The 23,881-nt window shown below is 35.8% G+C and overlaps 1 protein-coding gene across 2 annotated transcripts in view; it reads right to left on the reverse strand.

Annotated features, from left to right (window-relative positions):
• Positions 1 to 23,881, reverse strand: part of LOC149836361 (uncharacterized) — a 204,503-nt gene that overhangs the window by 164,874 nt on the left and 15,748 nt on the right. Inside the window, exons 4-6 of one of the 2 annotated variants that reach the window (XM_090009159.1) lie at positions 14,897 to 15,014; positions 14,654 to 14,777; positions 14,464 to 14,544 (exon numbers count right to left, since the gene is read on the reverse strand). In XM_090009159.1, coding sequence (XP_089865285.1) covers positions 14,464 to 14,544; positions 14,654 to 14,777; positions 14,897 to 15,014 — 323 coding nt within the window. The remainder of the gene's footprint in view (positions 1 to 14,463; positions 14,545 to 14,653; positions 14,778 to 14,896; positions 15,015 to 23,881) is intronic. The other variant, XM_090009158.1, reaches the window with a different exon arrangement.

Below are 23,881 nucleotides of genomic sequence, written 5' to 3' on the forward strand. Positions count from 1 at the left end.
AAGGGAAATTAGGAAGATGAAGATCAACTAGTGAGGCATGAGAAAATGTAACTAAATATTCCTTTTATCTTTTGGTTGTTGGCACAAATGTTTTTGCCTAAACACGAAGATTGAAAAACTATGCTTTTGTTCATAGCTAACCATCTTATTGTTTTGTTTTTCGAAGTTGATCAAATTTTTTTCTTTCATTCCTTCTATTTTTTCATTTTGCAGTGTCAGTCACAATTGCAAGGCTTGTATTATGAAGGAATTGAGGGATCCCACCTGGAGTTTTCTGCGTATAATTTGTTGTGTGGTATTTTGCATTTGAATAACAATAGAGATCTTTCATCTTTGATGGCAAGGTATGTAACGACCCCAACTTATACACTTTTGAAAATGCGGAGAAATTTTTTTTTTTACAGTGCGGAAAACTTCCCAGAGACCCGGGGTCCTGACAGTTCCAATTTCAATTAGATAGCCAACCACTACAAACGAACTTACAACCATCATCCATAAGAACCAAAACAATTTTTTTATTTATGAATAAGAGTAAATTTCATAGACAATGTTTTATTCGACTGAAAATAAAGCAACTGAAAAAGCAAGAAGGATTGAAGTAAAAGAAAGAGTCACTCTGTCCCATGTTGAAGCTATCAAGCCCAAGAAAATGAGAATGTGAAGAATCTCTTGATTTTTGCCCTTTCTGAGTTAAGTTTTAAGCAGACTGAGCAGGGAACTTGGTGCATTGACTCTGAGGTTGTTGCACATGTGACAAGTGATGCCGGTAAGATTTCTCAACTCATTCCTTATCATGGTAAATTCAGTATTAAAACTGGAGATGGTGCCCTCCATCTTATTTCTCATGTTGGAAATGTTTCTCTTCCACTCCCAGACTCATCACTTCTTTTATCAAATGTTTATCACTCACCCAGTATTGTTAAAAATATTGTTTTTGTTTCTAAACTTGTTGATGATACTAATTCTTATGTCGAATTTACTCATTCTGTTTGTGTCAAGGATCTTCTCACGAAGAAGACGCTCGTTGAAGGAGAACGATAGGGAAATATGTATGTCCTCAAGGAGTCTCATACTGCTCGTGCCACTCCAATAAAGTCACAAAAAGTTCAGCCAGTATCATTCAAAGATTGTTTTAGTTTGTCTTAGTGTAATAAGCCAGACATTTGGCATCGTCGTTTGGGTCATTGTAATCGTTCATTCATTGAAAGACTTGTGTCCAGTGGACTTGTTCCACAGTCTAGTTTAAATAATGAGTCTGATATTTCTCTTTGTCCCAGCTGTCATTTATGTAAGTCATGTTCTTCCATTTCACTCAATAAATCAAAGAGCTTCTGTACCTTTTGAAATTATCTATTCTGATGTTTGGGGACCTGCCCCACAATCTTTTTTGTCGGGTAGCCGCTATTATGTCACCTTTATTGATAGTTATTCCAGGTATACTTGGATCTATTTTATGAAACACAAATCTGAAGTGATCAAGTTTTTTCGTGCATTTCGTGCCTGCATCTCAAATCCAACATTTTCAATGTGATGGTGGGGGAGAGTATCTATCAAAAGAATTTACTGAATTTCTCCAGAATAATGGAATAAGTCGTCGAATATCTTGTCCACACACACCCCCAACAAAATGGTGTGGCGAAAAGAAAACACCGACATATTGTAAAAAGTGCCTTGAGCATGATACATGGTACTAATGTCCCTTTAAGCTTGTGGACTGAAGCTTTTCATTCTGCTGTGTACGTCATAAATCGATTACCCATGAAATTGCTTGCAAACCAATCTCCTTATTTTACACTCTTTGGGACTTACCCTGGTTATAATGAATTACGAGTTTTTGGCTGTGTATGTTACGTTCATATTGACAGTTCCCACAAGTTTTAGAACAAGGCAAACAAATGTAAGTGCGTTGGTTATGCTGATCAGTACAGAGGTTCATAAATTGACTATATGACAAGCAGAAAATCGGCCATATATCAGGCCAAGAATTTGATCATGTACAAGGCGAAAAATCAACTATATAATAGGCCAGAAAAAATCAGACTTACGACAGTTCATGTGACAGCAACAAAACAAGACACATTATCTTAACTTAGAGTTCAAGATGAAAATTTAAAGGTGGTTTTGATGCTAGCTTGAATGGCAGCATCAAACAAGGTTAGATAGGGGTCCTAGCCGATGACAATCTGCTGGGAAAAAACCCACTGACATCAGCCCCATTTCATCATTATTTTTTTTTGTGTTTGAGTCTACCCGAGCTGACTGCAGTCGGCTGGGGTGAACACATGAGATCTGCCCAGTTGACTGCAGTCAACTAGGCTTGACATGCTTTTAAACTGCTCAACCGACTGCAGTCAACTAGGCATGACAGATTATAAAACATGCTCAGCCGACTGGGCACAGAAGTGTTTGAAGTATGCTCAGTTGATTATAGTATGTTGGGCATATCAGTGTCCTATAATTTTTTTTTGAACCCTGCCCAGCTGACAGCAGTCAGCTGGACATGTGTAAAGGAGAACCTGCTCAGCCGACTGCAATCGGCTAGGCGGTTCATAGTCCATAGGAGAAAAAAACTGTTTTGAAATAAATTCGAAAATCAATCATAAAACCAGGATTTACAAAATTTGGGTTTTGGTGACACTATGTACAACAAGAACAATTTTATATCATGCATCAAACAGTTATATTAGTATGTTATATGTCCAGTCCGAACACTTGTCAAGACATAGGCCGAAAACTAGTCATATACAGGCCAAGAACCAGCCATATAACAAACCAAAATTTTCAGTCATGTGCAGGCCAGAAATCAACTACATATCAGGCCAAAAAACGTAGTAAAGTAACAGGCCAAAAGTCTGTCACCGGCCAAAAATCTAGCGATGTAACATGCTAAAAATTTGTAGCATGACAGGCCAAAAATTCATCCATTCACATCTGCAGATCTGGACGAGATTTGCACGTCCGTGAGGCTCGTCAGATCTGTCCACCATTGCAGTGGGCAGATCTGTCCGTACACACATGGTGGGACAGATTTGTCCAGATCTGTCCTTATGAACAGTGGGACAAAATCTAACTATATGCACCCAAAACCGAAACAGCGTGCTCAGGCTAAAAGAATAAAATTTAAGGACTGTTTTAATACAACAACTACGCCTTCATCCCAAAACAATTGGGGTCAGCGATATGAACCAAAAAAGAAATTCATTTTGGGTCTTCCACATGAATCCTTTTCCTCCAATCATTTTTATCCAATGTCATGTCCTCGGTGAGGTTCAAAGCATTCATATCCTTTCCTATTATCTCCATCCAAGTCTTCCTAGGCCTACCCCGACCTCTTTTAACTAATATATTTTCCCATTTCTCCAACCTTCTAACTGGAGCATCATTAGGCCTTCGCCGAATATGTCCAAACCACCGTAAACGATTCTCTCGCATCTTATTTTCAATGGGTGCAACACCTACCTTCTTACGTATCTCCTCGTTCCGAATCTTATCTTTTATTGTATTTCCACACATCCATCTAAGCATCCGCATCTCAGCTACACTCATTTTTTGAATATGATGTCTCTCGGCAGCCCAACATTCCGTACCATATAGTAAAGCGGGCCTAATAGTCGTAAGGACTGTTTTAATATTTCATATATATATATATATATATATATATATATATATATATATATATATATATATATATATATATATATATATATATATATATATATACACACATAGACGTGTATATATATCCCTAATAAAATTGGATTCTCATTCTTTTCTTCTTTTTTCATTCCACCAAAAACACTACGTAAACTTCATCTATGCTATTCCTCCCCATTCGAATCAAGAGAGAAGCCCGTACCTTTGTTTGGAGTTCGAAAAATACCGAAAATATTAGATGACCGGAGAGGAAAAACTCTCTCTCTCTCTCTCTCTCTCTCTCTCTCTCTCTCTCTCTCTCTCTTCTTTCTTCCTTCTTTTTTTTTTGAAGTTTTATATTAGAAGGGAACCTCTAGAGGGTGACGACCCTTTAAGGCTTCCCCATATGGGCTGGAGATAGAATTTTCCTATATGGGATTCTATCTCTAACCTCTTTTCCTAATCTTTCTAGATTTTTGTTGACTTTTCCACTTCTTTCGCTTTCTAATTACTTACCTTTTTCTTTACTTACTTTCTTGTTTACCCAACCAAATTGGGCTCTTCTAGAGACCCCACCATTTGGTAACTACTACATTAACTAAAATTCAGAATTAAATAATTTTTAATATTAATTTAATTATTTATTAATTAATAAATATCCAAAAAATTCCAAAGGTTGCCTTATCCCTCTGGGAGTCTTTTTAACTTTAAATTTCCTTAATTTAAACTTTTATACTGAATTTAAAGCTTTAATTTCGTTGAACCTGGATTTTGGATATGTATCTAAGATCCAAATCTATATCCAATATCCATATGGGTCCTGAACTGGATCAGATCTTAATTAGTATGGGTCTTGGACTGAGTCAAGATCCATATTAACTGGGATCATACGGATCGGATCCGGTCCGATCCAACCCAGACCCGGTCCCATCGAGATAGGCCTTTTTTGAAAAAATGTGATTTTCGGGGCAACCGTAGCCCGAATTCAAGAAAATAAAATAACATTGAATTCAGCATTTCGAGGTGCATCTAATAATGTATAACTTGAATTTTACCTTCGAATTTCGCCTGAATTTAACCTAAATTTCACTCGAATTTTGCTTTATTTTGAAGGTCAAAAATAAAAGTTTCTATCATATTTTGTTTGGCTTGTTTAGGTCTTGTCAATAAGACCTGGGCCGAACCCAGATTCAATTGACGCCACATAATATCAAGTATTTATCGATGTTTCTACAACACTTGGCCAAAATTTCAAAAATCTCTGAATTTAACTAAGTGTAAAAAACACACGATATTACATTGTGAAGCACAGGAGTTGACTCCTGTACTCAAGAGTCAACTCCTGCTGTGCCACACACCCTTGCGAAGACCCGAGCTTTAACTCTTGCTTTCTAGAAGTCGACTCTCGTGGAGTTGGGTTGACCTCTGCTTCCCAAAGGGTCGACTCATTGTTTAGAGTTGACTCATAGCTTGGGGTGAGCTGACTCTTCTTCTAAGAGTCGATTAATAGATGTTGAGAGTTGACTCATTTTTACTTGAGTCGACTCATATTGTTAAGGATTGACTCTGTTAAAGAGTGAGTAGACTCTTGTGACCAAGAGAGTCGACTCATGAGTAACAGAATGCAAATTTCTCATATTTTGGGCTCGGTTTGGTCTAATTAAGCCTGAGATTCAAGTGAATCACCTCGAGAACAGGTTGAAAGGCTTATGTTTATGGTATTTTTTGGTCCGTTGCATGAAATTATGTTTGGTAGTCTAATGAGGGACCCGGTTTGTGTTGAAATGCATGGGTACATGAGCATGCATGCATGGTATGATGTATATGATTGGTATGATGCATATTATTATGCATGTTTTCTTTTTAGTATTACTGATGAAAGGAGTGTGAGTGTTGTTTTGTCAATAGTGTGTGGCACTATGTGATTTGCACATGCACATGTTTGCTTCTGTTTGAATTTGCAAGTGTTCCAATACAAAATATAATACTTATGTAAGTACGGGATTTTAGTTTCTTTTATTGCAAGAATATGCAATATGTGATTGAATGTATGACATATGAATGATGTCAGTTAGAGTGTGGCTTATGTGGGCATTGGCCTAAGGTACCGAGAGGGTACGGTATTATGCATAATGAATTAATTAAGAACAAGCTTCACTAAGAGATTGGTTTGTGCTCGCCAAAATGTGTGGCTTGAGCACGCTTGTCAAAGATGGACGAGCATTAGCACCAACCTTGTGGCGAAGCGTGTAATGCTAGTTGGTCAATTGTGGACCGTCCCTAGCCATAGGGATTAGGGGACCGAGACTCTTATACTCGAGGCGGAGGTGGAGGTGATGCAGTATGCCTAGTAGTGCACTACGTTGACTTCAGAAAGGGATAAGGTTCCCGTATTCTGAGTTTCAGGGAGAACTCCTTGATGAAGGGTCTCGAACTCTGGTATAAGTGTCTTGGTATTTTTCAAGGGTTAAAAGATATAAGGAAATGGTTGAATGAACACCCCTGGACATGCCGAAGATACCTACAGGGGCCAGGGGAGTGGTGCTCCTTAGATATAAAGTAGAATCATAACAAAAAAGTGTATGTTAAGCATCACATATAAATCAACAGAAATTAAATGAAAGATTTAATAAAATATTCATACATGTAGGTCGACATGGCATGTATTTTTGAGCTTTGTGTATAAGACACCTAAGGGTCGACCCTATGTTGGAGGAGTCGACTCATTTTTATTGTAGTTATGATTTTTTTGTTCTGAGAGTCAACCCCTATGACGAAAGGGTCGACTCCTCTTGTGAAATTGATGTTTTATATTTTCAAGGGTCGACTCCTTTGTGTGAAGGGACAACTCCTTTTTGGGTCTATTGATGTTAGGCATGTTTCTAAGGGTCGACTCTTGAGATTGAAGGGTAGACTCCTCTTAAGTTTCTTATATATGTGTGTGTGCTCTTTGGTCTATGAGTTGACCCTAATTAAGGTGAGTTGACTATTTTAAGTTGTTCTCTTGTGTTGAGTAAACATGAAGGTCAACTCCAATGACAAGAGTCGACTCTTCGTATTTGAGAGTTAAGGATTTTTGACAAATGGACTTCTGGTTTGGCTCACACTCACCGGTAATCATGTGAGTAGTGGAACTATACTACGACAAATTGTTTCTAATTGTCGTCATTAAAAATTTTAGGCACTAAGGTGAAGGCAAAATAGAGCGCAGTGGACACCGAAGGCTCCTGGACCTTGATGGATAGGGTCTTAGACTTCCTTCTGGGGAACCTTTTTGGAATTTTGGGTTTTGTTGTAATTATCAACTATAATGTAAAACTCACATCTTGTTGTAAATGAAAATGGATACTTTTATCGAAGTGTTGAAACTCATTTCTTTTCTTGATCTTGGGATGATTATTTATATGGTATTTCATCAAGGTTTTTCTTAAATCTATTTCAAATATATATATATATATATATATATATATATATATATACACTCTCGAGGTTTGGGTGCCACATATTTTGTGTTCAATTGCATCATTTTCCTTTAAATTTGTCATCCATTACATTGAATTTCAATTTCAAAATAGTTTTATTGTTTAGTATTTTAAATTATAATGATTTAGAATTGTTGACAAGAGTGCCATATTTATCACCAACAATCAGACCTTCCACGAAAAATCCAAGCATATTGAGATGGATTGCCACTTCGTTCGAGAAGAGCACTTGAAAGGAAATATTGAGTTACCTTATGTATCGTCAGAATATCAAATCACAGATTTTGTCACCAAAGCCCTACCTTTACAGCGATTTCTTTTCCTTCTTAGCAAACTTTGGATGATCTCACCATAAGTTTGAAGGGGAGTGTTAAATATAGTTATATATAGACTATTCTAAAAGTATCTCCAACAAGATACTAAGATCAAGACCTTAATATTCTTGATAATAAACTCGGCACACATGCACAATAAGAACACTTTAGAACACTTGTGCACAAAAGCACAACTCACAAAATCTCACAAATGCACAACGGCATAAAAAATATTGGAATCACTTTATTGAGCACTTGGGCTTTGACTCAAAGCCATAAGAATACAAGAGGGGGAATCCCCTATTTATAAGAAAGCAAAGGAGCCACATAGGGGGCTCCCAAGAGAGTCGTTGGGAGCCCCCAACGGTCACATATGTGACCGTTGGAGGCTCCCCAACGACTCTTTGGGGAGCCTCCCTATGTGGCACAAAATACAAAAAAACAAAAAACAAAAAAGGAAAAAATAAAAGGAAAGGAAAGGTTACAAGCATATTCCAAAATGGAATATGCGTAAAACAGGAATTTACAAAAATACCCTTTTTGGGTGGATAAGAAAATATATATATATATATATGAATATGAGATTACAGATATCGATACATAATTTAACAACTACATATGTATATATATACTATTTATGTATATATGTATGTATATTTCGTATATATATATAATGTATAATATATACATCTGAATTGTGTATTATTTTGTTTTCTTATTTTTTATTTATAATATGGTTATTAAACTAGCAGTTAGGAGTGTCTAACGGCTAGTATGACCTCTCTTGTATGTATTTAAATGTGTTTCAAACCCATTGTTGAGTGTGTTTTTAGCATTATTATTAATAAATTTTATATCTTTTTATGTTGGTGCTCTCTCACTCTCATACTCGCTTTGCCTTAGTGCAGTTGTATTGACCTTAGTGGCGTGTGTTTTGGCTCATTGCCCTCTTGTATTGCTTCATTGGCATCCGATTACACCTTGAAACAAGGTCAAAGAAGGATGTACTCTTCGGTGGACAAGAGGAGCTCCAGGGTTTTACCAACGACCCCAACTAATCCTCGTAAAAATAGTGAAACTTTTTTTAAACAATTGCGGAAACAAAACCCAAGGATCCGGGGTCTCACAAATTTAATATATACCAAATCACAACAGATAATCAATTTATTAATCAATTGAATAAATGTCATATGGGCTGAAATAATAAAATCGTCTGTTAGGGGCCACTCTGTCAAGAACCCAGAACATGTCACACAAGGCTCGTAATCTCCAGCTGACAAGTCAACCCATCACTGAGCACTCGGTCCTGTAAAATAGTTTTTGAAAACGAGTAAGAACCAAAATCTTTTGTATGAATTCCTCTAAAAATCCAAACAGAAAGGAAATAACATAAACCAAATTCATGCATAATTTCAGAGGAATATCATAACAACAATTTTCATAATCAACTTATCATTCAAGCATTTAAACAAGTATCATGCAATAACAATTATCATGTGGAACAGAATAAGCATAAATGCATGAACTAATACAGAACAATAAAGATGCATGATTCAATGCATATGCATGAATAACTTATTAAGTTATTATCAGAGTTACTTTTGTATGTGTGACCCTATTAAATGCACACAAGTTTTAGTTTTCACTTTTCCTTAAACTCCCAGATACACAAAACGGGCATAATTTCCCAAAGTCCAAGTTAGGTTCCCAGTTGTAGCTTAACACAATTTATATCTTATTAACGGGCTTCACACTTGTTCTTCGACCGATATCAGGAATCAACACCATCCATCGAAATATTAAAAATCAATATCTAATACTGGAACATCAGGAAAATCAGCATCAACTAACGCCACTTTGTTGGTATACCAATAACTAGAGCTGAGGCAACACCGCCTCCAGGCAAAGTGGATGAATCTCCTTAAAACAGTAGTCGAGAGGTGAACCACCATATCGAGTTCAGGGGCACAATCACACACGGAGTTTTAGTATCCTCATGGTTTCCCAAAAACCGTCATCCAAGATTCTCACACTATGGAATGAACATCAAGGAAGAGATTAATTACATTGTTCGGTCTCTTTTACCTTTTTTTAAACAAATTCAGGTTCTTTACACAAGAACCATTTTGCAAATCAATATGCAAAACACATCTTGGGCCCTGGCCCGCACAATATAATATTGCAATTAATTTTGAAAAACCAATAATTTTCAAAAATAAATTTTGTAATGCATAAATTAAAATCAACAGTATTGGACCAGCATGTACTCCTGACACACACGACGGCAGTAGTTCACATCGGACCACAAAAGCATCTCAAAGTGATTTATGCATCTTTTTGCAAAAAATCGGTGAATGCAACATACTTGTTTCACAACATGTCCACAACATGTCCACAATGCATATTCAATCACACAACATGAATGCACATAAAGCCAATTACATACGCACGAGAATAGATGTTTGCAACACACATTATCATGATCCATTTCATGCATAAACACTCAAACATGCACATGATCATATTTATGCAAACATTAAAATAACTTCAGAATTTCCATGCATATGATATGCACATTTTTACAAACATGATAAAATCAGAATCAGGTTTACGTATCACCTCAAATGAATACGTGCATGAGAAGGAACATGTACTTCGGCAGAATCAAACCAGACTACGAGCTTTATGCACACAGCAAATCTCATCTAATCTGCATACATCTATTACAGCAGATCTAAAGCAGATCTGCACACTAATAAAACACGACAGATCTGACCAGTCAGCACGTGTTGTTGGCAGATCTGTCCAGATCTGCCAACACACATGAATCGGCAAGCCTGAGTATAACATGTGTCTACATGTCAACACATATCAAAGTCTAGTTCAAGCATCAAAAACAGCACGTTGTAGGGTTGATAACAGTCCACCAACATAACATAGTTAAATCTGATCAGAATCACTCCGATTAACATATAGATCACCTGACAATAGTCAACCTAATAGCAAAAATTCAGGTTCGACTACTTTAACATAAAAGCTTGAAATCAGACATGATAACAGTCTGCAAAGGGACGCTTTAATCAAATCTGATCTCAGCCCCCATAATGGCTTGAAACCTACGTCACATGGGTGCGGGTACGGGTGCCACATGGGTGCGGAGCAATTTCAAAAAATTTGGACACGGCTATATATATATAACAATAATAAGATTATAAAATTTAAAGCAAAAATAAAAAAGTAATTCTATTAAAGTAACAGGACAAACTTACCAAAATAAATGGACAAAAATAGACTCGGTCAAAGTTGACCGAGTCCAAAATGTGAACGGACTCGACCCTGGTGCGTTGACCGAGTCCAACAATTAGTTGACTGTGTCCGAAGCCGCACCCATGTCGGGGCGTGTCGACGCAGGTGCATCGACCTTTTAGCCGAGTTCGTGTGACTTAGCTTGAAACGAAGTCTAATCACAGTTCACAACTAATAGCAACATTAGATTTGATGATAGTCCACAATAACATGTCATCAAATCTGAAAATAGTAATAAGAAATTCACATAATCAGATTCAATCACATTCAACCAAAATAGCTTATATTTAAATTGGCAGACAATCAACAAAAATGGCATGTACATAACTAATAACAGTCAACAAAAATGACTTTTAGATAAATCGGCAGACAGTCCTTAGGTACAACATATTCAGACTTGTCACATGTTTGAATCTGATCAACATAATAGCATGACATAGATTTAATGATAGTCATCAAGAATTACTTAGTAAATTCTTATGACAGTCATCAAATACATATTCAGATTTTATAAATAACAGGGTAACATACAGCTAGATTTGATAACATCATAAAAAAGTATTTCCAGCAGGTCTGATCAGCCTGCACTGTCATGGCATGTCTGACTAGACTGCACCCACACAGAGTGCCGATCTGATCAACCAAAAATAACTATATGCCAATCGGCAGACCTGGTTTGGATCAAATCTAATCTCAAACCATAAATATCTATTTTTCTTTCAAAAACATAGATGGAACATTAAAAAAAATCATGGTTGTTCCATACATTTTATATATATATATATATATATATATATTCAGCATGCTTCGCTAAAAAAAAGAGATCAACTGTTTGAACATAGATTAATACATGCTTAAAGAGGGAAAAATCGATGGCATGCTTTTATCAAATAAAAAATACATGAAATCGTGAATCAAGGCATATGTTTATACATGTTTTTGAATCAGATTTCCCTTTTACCATCTAAACTTACGCATAAATCAGATTTAAAACTATTGCTCTCCGCACGAATCTAAAGAGGAACTCGTGCCTTAGTTCGGATGTAGAAAAAGATCGAAAAACAACAGACGATCAATAAGAAAGATTAATCTCTCCCACTCCTTCACTTTTCTTCCATTCCTCTCTTCCTTTCTTTCCTTCTTTTTTTTCTCTCTTTCTTTTCTCTCTCTAACTCCCTCCCTCTCTCTCTCTAGAAACTCAAGTTCTAGAGAGAGGGGGAAAAATCTCCCCTTTTATATTACCTTACCCTCTTAATTTCTTATTTTATTTATTTATTTATTTTGGTTCTTATCTAAAAGACTTCTCTAGAAGGTGACATCCCCTCTAGAGGACTCTCCTTTAGAGAATAGAGTTCTACCAAAGGTAGAACTCTATCTCTTCTAGAGGTTATCCTCTTAATTTGTTATATTTTATTTTTCTTTTATTTCATTTATTAAAGGGTTATCTAGAGGGTGACGTCCCTCTAGATAACTCATTTAGGTAGTCCACCTTATCTATTAAATAAATTCAGAATTTATTTAATTATTTTATTAATTATTTAATATTTAATTAAATAATGTAATGCAAGAATATTCGAAAGGGTGTCGCCCCCCTCTGGAAGTCCTCCCATAGTAGAGTTGTACTCAATTTAACTTTTAAATTGATTTTCAAGTTTTAAATTGGCCAAATTTGTATTTCGGATCCAAATCAGGATCAAAGATCCAAATCCATACCCAAATCCATATGGATTCTTACCTGGACCAAATCCTATTTAATATGGGTCATGGACTGGGTCCAGATCCATATCAACTTGGATCAAACGGAGTGGATCCAGTCCGTTTTAATTCAGAAAAGGTAAAAATTGAGGCGGGTCATTTTTTGAAAACGCGATTTTCGGGTCAACCTTAAACCGATTTCAAAAAAACAAAGCACCAACATTCTCAGAATTACGAGACGCATGTAACGATATGCTTACCTTATTTTCGCCACCGAATTTCACCTGAATTTCGCTCAATTTTTGCTTGAATTTAAAGGTTAAAAATGAAAAATTTATCAATTGTCACATTGGTGCGGCGGGTGTGGGTGCAGCGATGCGGCACTTTAAAAAAACTCGGGTGCGGGGGTGCGGGGAGGGTATATATATATATATATATATATATATATATATATATATATATATATATATATATATATATATATATATATATAACAGTTTTAAGTTAACAGTATGTGTATATATATAATATAGATAAAATGGACTTGATTAGGGTTAACTGAATCTACTTTTGGATAGAAATGGACCTCAGTGTGGTGGACTTCACCTAACACAAAAAAAGTTGTGCCCAAGTGTCGCACCCACCTGGGTGCGACGCGGGTGCGGTGCCCTGTTAGAAGAGTCTGTGTGACATAGTTTCTCAAATATTAATTGTCTCATTTTGGTCTTGTCAATGAGCTTTGGGCCACGCCCAGACCCAACTGACGTCACCCATATCTAAAGGTATTTTCCACGATTTTTATCAAATCTCATTAAATACTTAGTCAAAAAATCATAATTTTCAAAATTAAAAATCATGGAAAAACACATGATATTACATTGCCAGTAAGGTATTCTCAAAGTCGACCTACCAATAATGATTGTTGCTTAGTTTTTCAAAGTAACATATCGTAACTTCTCTCCCATTGTCTAACTTTTGGATCAAAGATTATAAATCATCGACAGTATGTGCCAGATTAATATTACTAACATGATTTGAAAACAACTACATTATTTAGCCATTAGCTTTGAGGCATATTCAAATGTATAGCAACTCAATTTAGGAATATCTATGCTCCTGGAGCATTAACATGATTTGCTTGATTGGTTCACTTCTATTATGTTAATATTAATTACTTGCTAATCACGGTTCTTATGTACAATGACATTGTATCTCTTGACCAAGGATATTTGAGATGCTCCCTTTTTGCTTGATTATACAAGTTTTGCTAATTTGACGGAACTTCTTGTCAATCTCCTTAAACTTTATCAACCTCTTCCAGATATGAATCTTTTTTACTCAAAAGGAAAGAACTTGTTTTCAAATCATAGTCTCAATTCAAAAACGGGTTTGGTTCATATCCATGTCCTAAGAAATGTTTACCATAAACAAAAATTCTATTTAAAGAGGTGTTAAAAAACAATAGTACAGGTGAGGGTTTTAAAGCCTCTATGAGATTTTACTGATGCCATGGAATGCTCAATTGACTCTTAAGTCTTAACCTAGCTACATTACATTCTTAAACCATTTCTCACCATATGTAGCCCATGCCTTCATATCCATACATATATATTCATCATGCTAGAAAACTTTTTGGTCTTCAGGCATCACATGTGATTTCTGATAATTGGTGCTTCTACACATGAAACCATTTTTGCGGTAAGAGATCATGTTCCAACTATTTGATACAATAGCCTCCCAGATCAAGTCCTTAAGCACCAAGATGATATTGTATCACAAATCAACTGTGAAATGCTTTCACAGTTTTGACATGTATATTCATAATCATACCATGAGCACTTTTGTGGTGTTCCCAAGATATGTTTACGTAATGGCACAACCTGTTTTTACCCGATGGATACAAAACATTCATGCATTATTTAATAGAAAGATGACAGATTGTCCCCATGTCATGGAAAATAATGAAATAGAGAATTACACTATAAATTTTAGAAAAAGAAAATCTCAAAAACCACCATTTAAGATCTGTGCACCTTGAAGGTGGGAAATGAATACGAAAAGGGCAACTAAATGCAATGTTCTCCTTCTATCACAAGGATATTCCCTTGAAGTGTCTGCCAAACAGGATTGATAATCAATGAGATGAAGATAAACCCTAAGCAACTAGGGAAATTTTGCGAAGAGTTTGAATACAAGACACATAAAAGATCAGTATCAGCTTACCTAATCGCATAAGGATTTCAGTTAAATTGTCGTGAATGCAGGATAAAGATGCATCAATGAATTTCCTATTGGATTTGACCCTCTGTACAGTAGCATACCATATGGTGTCCTCCCCCAATAATCTCTGTAGCACAAGCAAGGCTCTTTCAAGCACATGATTTTGACATATCCTTCATGATTGTTACAATTATTAAAGTTAGAATAGCACAAGAATGTAAAATTTCTATCAGTTATTAAGAATACCTGGAAAAAACCAATAGAGAAAAGCTTTTCTAATTGATTAAATGCTTTATCAAGGGAATATAAGTCCTCCAATGAAATGCCAAAGCTCTGGGGATCCATCTTCACCTTATCCAGCATCCTACAATAGCAAATGCAAGAGAATTATATAAAACATTCTGTCTATTTGAACTTGTGGATGTCTTCAAAGGAAATATCATAATTTTATACTCCGCATGTGTTGCTGCCACATCTCATGTTGGTTCACCATATTAATTTTGTAATATCGTGTGTTTTTCCATGATTTATAACTTCAAAAATTATGAAATTTTGGCTAAGTATTTAAAGAATATAATAAAAATCATGGAAAATAACCTTAAAATAGGTGATGTCAGCTGGGTCTGGGTGTGGCCCAGGGCCCACTGACAAGACTTAAATGAGACAATTAATATTAGAGAAATTTTTTGTTTTTAACCTTTAAATTCGAGCAAAAATCGAGCGAAATTCAGATTAAATTTAGGCAAACTTTAGAGGCGAAAATCAGGTAAGTATATTGTTGGATGCATCTCGTAATTCTGAGAATGTTGGTACCTTGTTTTTTTTTAAATCGGGTTACGGTTGGCCCAAAAATTGCATTTTTCAAAAATGACCCGCCTCTATTTTTACCTTTTCTGGATTTGATCGGACTGGATTCGCTCTATTTGATTGAAGTTGATATAGATCTGAACCCTATCCAAGACCCATATTGACTAGGATCTGGTCCAAGTTGGATCCATATGGATTTGGATATGAATTTGGATTTTGGATCCAAAATCCATCCATGACAATTTTAAAATTACCTTGAATTAAAGTTTAAAAACAACTTTAAAATAGAATAAGGATGAGGTAAAGTTCTACCTGGGCTTCCAGAGCCCCTTTGGAATATTCCTTGAGAATATTAATTTAAATAAAATAAAAGAGATAAGATCTAGATGGATAAGGAAGGTAGAACGTAGAGTTCTACGTATGGTAGAACTCTACCCATATGAAAGGCCTCTAGAGGGGACGTCACCCCCTGTCTAGAAGACCTAAATATATATATAAGGGTTTTACTCGTCTCTCTCTCTCTCTTTCTAGATCTCGTTTTCTAGAGAGAGAGAGAAGGAAAAAGGAAAAAGAAAGAAAGAAAAAAGAAGAGGAAGGAGAGGAGGAAGAGATCCTTATCATCGATCATCCATTTGTTTTTTTCGATCTTTCTACACATCCAATCTAAGGTACGGGTTCCTCTTTAGATTCGAACGGGGAGAAACAGTGTTAAATCTAATTCATGTGAAATTTTAGATGGAAAAATAAAATCTGGGTCCAAAAATATGTTTAAACCTATGTCTTAATTTGCGGTTTTGCATATTCTTGATTTGATGTAACCATGCCAACGTTTTTCATGTTTAAACATGTGTTCAACATCAAGTTATTTTGGATTTACATGCATGTTGTTGATTTATGCATCTAATCCTTGTTTTATGTTGAATATATATATATATATATATATATATAATTTTTGCCCTGCCGATTTTGGCATAGGCTGGTTTTTAATACTCATGTTCAAAGAAAGATATAGATATAGATATAGATAAACATATTTCAGACCTATTGATCTTAGTGATTGTTGTATAGGCATATTACCAAATTTCATGGTTCATGCATCAAAAAAATATGCTCATGTTATAGATTCGGCTAATACATCCGAAAACATGCACTTCACTTATATGTGTTAATATTTTTCTCATGCCTATGTGCTTCAGTAGTTGCCGAGTTATACCCATGCATATGAGTTTATGGGGTACCAACCTTGCCGAGTTAGTGTTTATGCATCTAAAGTAAACTTTGTCGTTCTTCAGGCTGGTCGATTTAAAGGCCTACGTAATCGGCATATATAAGTTATGCTATCTATTTGACAAAAAGACATTTATTTAGGTTCATGCCCTTAGCCTGATTTTGTCAATGGATGTTATGGTTCAGGCATGCAGCCATATATGTTGTTGTTAAAATATGTGTACTCTTACACATATATGTATATATATATAAATATATACATATATGTGTGCAATACCCGATAGGAATATTTCTGTCTTTTTGCATTTGCTATATAGTTGTTTTTAGAAAAACAACTATTTATTTTTTAGAATTAGTTTACATTTTATATTTTTTTATTTTTGTTTTTTATTTCACGCAAGTGGGGGGGCCACATAGAGTCGTTGGGGCCTCCAACGGTCACAAACGTGACCGTTGGGGGCTCCCAACGTCTCTATGGGGAGCCCCTTTTGGCCTCTCCTTTTCCTCTCTTCTTTGTGCATAAATAGGGGCTTTCCCCTTTGTATTTTCTTACTTCTTCTTTGAGGAGCTTTTGCTCCTTTGTAATGGGTGTTACACCCTTCTTCTCTTCAATAATATTAACTTATGCCTTATAGGCATTTTTGCCCCTTTCGTAGGTTTATGTGTTAGCACATTATGTGCTTATGCTTTCCCCTTTAGTGGGTATATCCGCACTTCATGTGCATGTGTATTGGTTCATTATTGAACCTAATGTATTCCAAGTCATTTCCTTACACGGTATCAGAGCAAGGTTGGGATCGAGTTGCTCTTTGTTGCATTGGGAAGCGTGCTATTCAAGAAATTTTAAAGAAAAATGGTGAAGTTCTCATTTCTCTCTTTTGTTTCTTAAAATTATTTGGTATGCATTATATCTCTTTAAGTATTGTGCATTATGAAGAATTAGATATGTTTTGCATATGTGTTCTCCTTGTCATTATGAGTTTGGGTTCTTAACATTCCATTGAACCTTTTTTTCGTATATTATTCTCTTTCGTATGTCTTTTCTTGAAAAATAAGTCTTTTAAGAAAGTTATGTTAAAAGTAAAATGTTTATGAAATATGTAGCATTGCTCACATACTCTCATCATAATTGTTGGTTCGTATTAAAGGTATGTGTTTATCCTCTAAAATGTCCTATATGAGGCTTTTCGTAATATCATGTCTTTGAAAAATGATTGACATATATTAACTATGAAAAAATCCTTATTAATTTTTTATTTTCCTACCTAATGAGTTCTTTCTCATATGAGCAATATTTGATTAAGAAGGCATTTTATAATACCGGTTGAATTAAGTTTTAAAAATGATCTCATAAAATATAGTTATTCTCTTTACATTATTCAATTCAATTTCAAGAATATGTTTTATTATAAAATATATGGTCTTCATTAATGTTGCATACTTATTACATTAGGAGTTTGTTATAATCTATTAAGTCATATGTTTTTAACAATATTATGAATTTTTGTTTATAGATTTATGTCATAACGCAATCCTATTATTCTTTTTTGTTGGGATTTTCTCCACTTTAATAAAGTTTTCCCTCTTCCTTTCGTATGTACCCTCATTTGGGAATTTTTTTGGATCTCTCTTTGAGAGGCCTTTTGATCCTTGTGAATCTTCTTATGAGTATATACTCTTTGAGAAGATTTCATGATTGTTATATGCTTCTTTTTAAATAACAATATTGGTTTTTATGAGACTTTTTAAATATTACCATCTTTATGAATGCTTGAGAGTTCTCTCTCTCTCTTTTCAATAAAGAGATGTTTATATTGACTTCTTTAAGGCTTGTTTTGTCCCTTAGTAGACTTGTGAGATTGTTTCTTTTATCGTTGTAAGTGCTTCCGCAATATCTTGTTACATGTTGTCCTAAATTTGCTCATTTAAGATTATTGTTATTCTACATCTTGGTATGCATATAATTGCAATTTATAAAGGCTTGATTTGATTCTTGGATTATTCCAAATCCGTTCTCACACATGACATTGCTTAAATATTTCATGTTGTGTTTATTAAGTCTTTTGATAATGATCATGATTGAACATAATTTTGTGTTTATGCAAAATTATTGTTATAAGGCATATTGTTGTGGTTAATCATGTTGGACCTTTGAATCGGCCCTCTTTGTAAAATCACATATTTGGAAAATGATTTCCCTAAGTGTTCATTGCCTTTTTTATGGCATTTATTTTTATCCATCACAAGTTATATGATGCATCAATCTTTTTTTATGGCCTTATTGTTATATTAGAGATTGTTGAGGTGAGTTATGGGCACCTTGTGTTATATCATTTTAGATTGTCCACTTGCCATATTAAAGATGGTTGTTGAGGTGAGTTATGGGCACCTTGGGACTCTAAAATGATTTGTTATATGATCTCTAATTATGAGTGTGTCACTCGTTTTCCCTTTTTTGGCCATTGATCTTATGGATGCTCTTATTTATATATAAATGTGATGGATATATGGTGTTTGAAACCTTAAATGTTTTAAGGTATATTAAAATCAAGGGTTTTGGGACTATTGCCCAGCCTTTTGTTGTTTATGAATCTTATGAGTACATTTGCACATTTGTGAGTTCGTGTCTTGTTCTTTTTGTGCACAAGTGTTTCAAGTGTTCTTGTTGTGCGTACGTGCACGTATTTATTTTAAAAAATATTGTTCTATTGGTTATATTCAAGGTTTTATCTATATGTTTGTCATTACAAGTTTTATTGCATCAAAAGTCTTCTCCTTTTATACCTCTTATCTAAGTGTCATCATATGTAGACAAGATTTTTATTACACATTTGTGTGTTGGTAGCCCTTTGTTGGCTTTGTTCTCTTGGTCTAGTAGTTGAACACGCTTGTCTTGAGTGTTATTATATGTAAACAAGGCACGTTGATTCACACCATGGTGTGTGATTTTAGTCTATGTTGGCATTTGTGTTCTTGTTCTAGTCGCTGAAATGTATGCCCATGGTTGGCTTCTTTCACTCATTTCAAATGTCATTTTATGTAGACAAGAGATGTATTGTGTTTTAGCCCATGGTTGGCTTGATACTCTTATTCTAGTAGCTGAATAGACTTGATCTTGAGTGTATTTTTACGTAGACAAGAGATGTTTTTGGTCCATGTTGGCGTGTATTCTCTTGTTCTTGTTGTAGATGCACTCATTTCAAGTATTATTACATGTAGACAAGAGGTTCTTTTACACACCTTTGTGTGTGTCTTTGGCCTTTAATGGCATTATATTTATGTTCTTGATCTAGTAGCTTATACACTTGAAGACTTTTGAAGACAAGATGGAGATTTCCCTTGAAGACTTTTGAAGCATTGGATTTCTTTTCAAGACTTTCTTTTGTTTTTCGAAATTTTCGGGTTTTTTCTCCGCAAAGTTTGAGGGGGGGTGTTAAAATATGTGTACTCTTACACATATATGTATATATATATATAAATATATACATATATGTGTGCAATACCCGATAGGGGTATTTTTGTCTTTTTGCATTTGCTATATAGTTGTTTTTAGAAAAACAACTATTTATTTTTTAGAATTAGTTTACATTTTATATTTTTTTGTTTTTGTTTTTATTTCACGCAAGTGGGAGCCCTACATAGAGTCGTTGGGGCCTCCAACGGTCACAAATGTGACCGTTGGGGGCTCCCAACGTCTCTATGGGGAGCCCCTTTTGGCCTCTCCTTTTCCTCTCTTCTTTGTGCATAAATAGGAGCTTTCCCCTTTGTATGTTCTTACTTCTTCTTTGAGGAGCTTTTGCTCCATTGTAATGGGTGTTACACCCTTCTTCTCTTTAATAATATTAACTTATGCCTTATAGGCATTTTTGCCCCTTTCGTGGGTTTATGTGTTAGCACATTATGTGCTTATGTTTTCCCCCTTAGTGGGTATATCCGCACTTCATGTTCCAAGCCGTTTCCTTACAGTTGTATGTAGGGAGGTGGTAAATAAATTTGTTATTCTTTTCTGTAGTTATAAGATTTGCCTAACAGTAAGCATGTGTTGTTTCGGATCAAATCTACAGAACAGCAGTCACGTGCTGTTCTGGTCAGATCTGCCAATTCTCATGTGTTGGTAGATCTGGACAGATCTGCTAATTTCATAAACATGACGAATCTGGCTCAGATCTGTCATGTTTGCGATAGTCGACAAATATTTCTTTTATCATGTTCCTAAATGAAGTTATGAATCAGATTTTAATGTGCACAGTTTTGCACATGAATCAGAATTTAACGTGCACAGTGAATCAGATTTTGATTGTGCACAAGTTGGCTTATAAATTAGATTTCCATAAAATACGATGTGCAACACAAATCAGATTACATGATTTCTCATATGAATACGTGAACCAGACTGCATGTTTTGCTATGCACAGGGTCATATACGACGAATGTTTTGGTTCTTACCTGTTTTCAAAAACTATTTTACAGGACTGAGTGCTCAGTGATGGGTTGACTTGCCAGCTGGAGACTGTGAGCATTGTGTGACATGATCTGGGTTCTTGACAGAGTGGCTCCTTGTAACAGACGATTTTATTATTTCAAGCCTTATGACATTTATTCAATTGATTAATAAAGTGATTATTCTTCGTTGATTCAATACACTATTTGTTATGGTTTGGTATATATTAAATCGGTGAGACCCCTGATCCTTGAGTTTTGTTTCCGCAATTGTTTAAAAAACAAATCCACTTTTTACGAGGATAAGTTGGGGTCATTACAAAATCTAGTCCCCTAGTTTTATTAGCTTTGATGTATTTCATTTATTATTCCTTGTACATAGTCTATCAAGACCAAATTAAGTGGCATTGTTGTAATTAAGTTTATTGTGTTGACTGTTCTGTACTGCCCTATTAAGACCACATTAAGTGGCATTATAGTATGTGTGTTTTGTAAAATATATGCATACACACGTACACACCAGTAAATAGCTAAAAGATGTGATGAACAAATATGCAGCAATATGGAAAATAGTAGACACAAGAAGGAATGTCCATCTTTACTGGCCCTTTCACAAAGCAAGTGCAGATACCCAAATTCAGTTATGAAGACTTAGATCTGAGAAAATCTATTGAGATGACAATGGTTTCCTTTAATGTCTTGTGCAGTCAGTGGTCAAAAGCTGGAAGCTAGCTAACAGTAGAAGCAAAATAGATGACTTACTCTTCTAAAATCAGTAATTGGTCTATTCAGCATGGACTTTGTTACAAATTAGACAAGAAAATTTAGACGGCTTCTAAATTTCATATTTTGGCATAAACACTCCTCATGGTGTCAAAATTATGCCCACATTATATTCACATGCAATAGCATATTTGGTACCGTTTGGTAGTGGCACCAGAAACCTCCAAAAGATGGTTCCCAAAAATCTTGGATTTGATATGCAGCAGAAAAAGTCACAGATGAAACTGGAATCTACGCCACATGGATACTCTATTTTGGCTCACGTATCGTGTCCCCTTATATACTATTCATACTGAAAGCTTCATAAAAGTGGCTGTATCCCCATATCTGGGGCCATATCACTGTAACATAGATTGGAATATAATAATCACAGTAAAATCAATAAAAATCCTTCAATGTTCACGTTATTCTAGTTTAATAATTAAATTGAACTTTTAATGTTTCATCTAATTTAACTGTAATATCTTGATACAGTGGAGGAGGAGGGGCTCCTCTGCATTTGACATTGACTGATGAAGGCACGACCCTCACTGTCGTGCGTTGTGCAGAAAAGGAAGAATACCCAACGTGAATGATGGGCTTTAGATTTTATTTGATTATAAAACTCAATGAACAATGTAAGTAAATGTAAATGACAGGTAACGAGCAATGAAAAGGAATAAAATACGGAAAGCATACGGCTGGAAGGAAAAAACAATTCAGAAAAAAACAAGACTGCTGCTGAAAGGGAACAAAGTTGTCAGAAGAAAGGCTGCAAACAAAATTAAAGAATAAAAGGACTGCAGGAAGGGAAAAAAGCTATTGCAACAAAACAAAGAACATTAATGTAAAAGCTGTTGTAGGAAGCTGAAAAAAACAAAAGGCTGAAACAAAAAGCTGCGCTGAAACTTTTCCATCTCCTCTTGCGCACGCAACCCTAGAGGGAGTTTTAAAGGCCCCTACTGGATCCAGGTCTCGGGTCCGGTCCCGGGACAGCTCCTGTTTCCTACTGGATCTGGCACGTGCTCTGCATCATTCTCCCACAGTTGGGAAGAAGTCAGCTCTGACGACTTATTGTCACCCCAGTATGCATATAGATGAGACACATCTTCAGTAGCGGCCTCTGAGATGGGTCTGGTTCTAGGCACTTGAGTGCAATGTCAAGTGCTTGCCTGACTTCCTCAAGAGGGCAGCAAGCTAAACCAGCATCCATTGCATACTCTTCCCTCTTGCTTTCCTTAACTGTTTTCACCCATGTTTCACACCTTGTGCCTTCCTCTACAAATGTTTCAGCAGTTGGTTTCTTTCCAGTCAAAAGCTCCAGGTTTCTTTCCAGTCAAAAGCTCCAACAGCAGAACACCAAAGCTATAAACATCTCCTTTCTCAGTGGCTCCTCGAGTATCTATATACTCTGGAGCTAGGTAACCAAAGGTGCCGACAACAACTGTTCTTACATGTGTCTGGTCTAGATCCATCAGTATAGCAAGTCCAAAATCTGATTCTCTTACCTCAAAGGTAAGAGACTGCATGACTGATGATTTAAAGATCCCCATTTGTCCTCTTGATATATTATCATGGAAGATCTACCGCTTCTTGCACCATCTCAAGTAGAGGAGAACTGAGAGTAATGTTGTAGCCAATTCAGCAACAGTTGCAAAACGTTGTTGTTCACTGAATGGTTGAAGCAGTTGTTGATGATCCCGCTCTCGAGGACCCAAAGGATGGTCCCCTGTCCCGGACCCGGGTCCCGTTTCCACGAACTCGAATCTAGACCCTCTTGGGTCTGGGCCCATCCCCAAGGGTTACCCTGCTCCCGCTTGTGGATATTTTGTCTTGTGGTCTCCATGCCCAGGATCATGAGGGAAGGCTAGCTCCTTCTGTATGTGAACTTTTTGAGCCATGGTTTCCCAGCTACCAGGGGAGTACCCTAGTGAAATATACAGCATCCCCAATTTTGGTCTCTGCCACTTGATGTCTAACCTGCAGGACCATGAT

This window comes from Nuphar pumila, chromosome 6 (genome assembly GCF_984573655.1).
Source record: "Nuphar pumila chromosome 6, dmNupPumi1.hap1.1, whole genome shotgun sequence".
NCBI lineage: Eukaryota > Viridiplantae > Streptophyta > Magnoliopsida > Nymphaeales > Nymphaeaceae > Nuphar > Nuphar pumila.